This window comes from Setaria italica, chromosome III (genome assembly GCF_000263155.2).
Source record: "Setaria italica strain Yugu1 chromosome III, Setaria_italica_v2.0, whole genome shotgun sequence".
NCBI lineage: Eukaryota > Viridiplantae > Streptophyta > Magnoliopsida > Poales > Poaceae > Setaria > Setaria italica.
In genome coordinates this window covers 19,967,670-19,968,492 of record NC_028452.1, presented here as the reverse complement: position 1 = coordinate 19,968,492, position 823 = coordinate 19,967,670, and the positions used below count along the sequence as shown (strand labels likewise).

The window sequence follows — 823 nt, the reverse complement described above, 5'->3', positions numbered from 1 at the left end:
ATAAGCATCACACACACGCCTTTTAACTTAGGAAAAGTGATTACATGCAAATAGACGCATGATGCACATACACATCTAGTAGATGAATTATTATGTCGTGGGCTAGCTCCGAATAAACGGGCTAGAGCAATTGATACAGAGATGCTACCACCACACTAAATCCAGTAGCAGCACTTCACTAGCCAAAAGCCCAAGGGTAAGCTAAGCTGTCTCTTGCGCCTTGTCCTGGCTCTGGGATGCCGACGTCGCCGCGGCGCGGGAGGTAGGGGCCGCGCCGAGCCAGCGCGCGAAGGCGTCGAGCGTGCGGGCGTCGGCGCGGTAGTGGAGCTGCGTGAAGCGCGCCAGGTCGGCCCACGTGAAGTCCGGGTACAGCCGTGGCTGCTGCTCCTGGTCGTCGCGGGCGGCGAGGAGGCGCGGCGGCGGGCGCACCACGCGGTCGTCGCGCGGGCAGAGGAAGAAGGCCAGCGACCGTCGCTCCTGCTCCCGGTGCACCACCGCGCGGTGGACGCAGCTCCGGTACCGCCCGTTCGACAGCGCCTGCACGCACGCAAGAGGTGAGAGAGTTCCGTACGTGGAGATCGATCCGGATCTGTGGCGTACAATCTCATGTCAATTTCTGGCAGCATGGCGTGGTACTACTGGGGAAAAGGTTAGTTGGAACTGTGTGGGGGAAACGACAAAACGGAACGCGACGACGGGAAAATCGTTGGGAAACCTAGCCTAGTACGACGGCCGTACGTCCTGGACGCACGCTCACCGCGAGCGCATGCGGATCGCCGGATCGGACGCCGTGCGATCTCAGGCGATGCTGCTGCCGCGCTTC

General features: G+C 61.2%; 1 protein-coding gene across 1 annotated transcript in view; it reads right to left on the bottom strand.

Moving 5' to 3' along the window:
• The window catches only part of LOC101757152 (gibberellin 20 oxidase 2), a 3,289-nt gene continuing 2,466 nt past the window's right edge, over positions 1–823 (bottom strand). Inside the window, exon 3 of the mRNA XM_004961981.2 lies at positions 1–537. Within this exon, the coding sequence (XP_004962038.1) occupies positions 202–537 (336 nt within the window). The 3' untranslated portion in view covers positions 1–201. The remainder of the gene's footprint in view (positions 538–823) is intronic.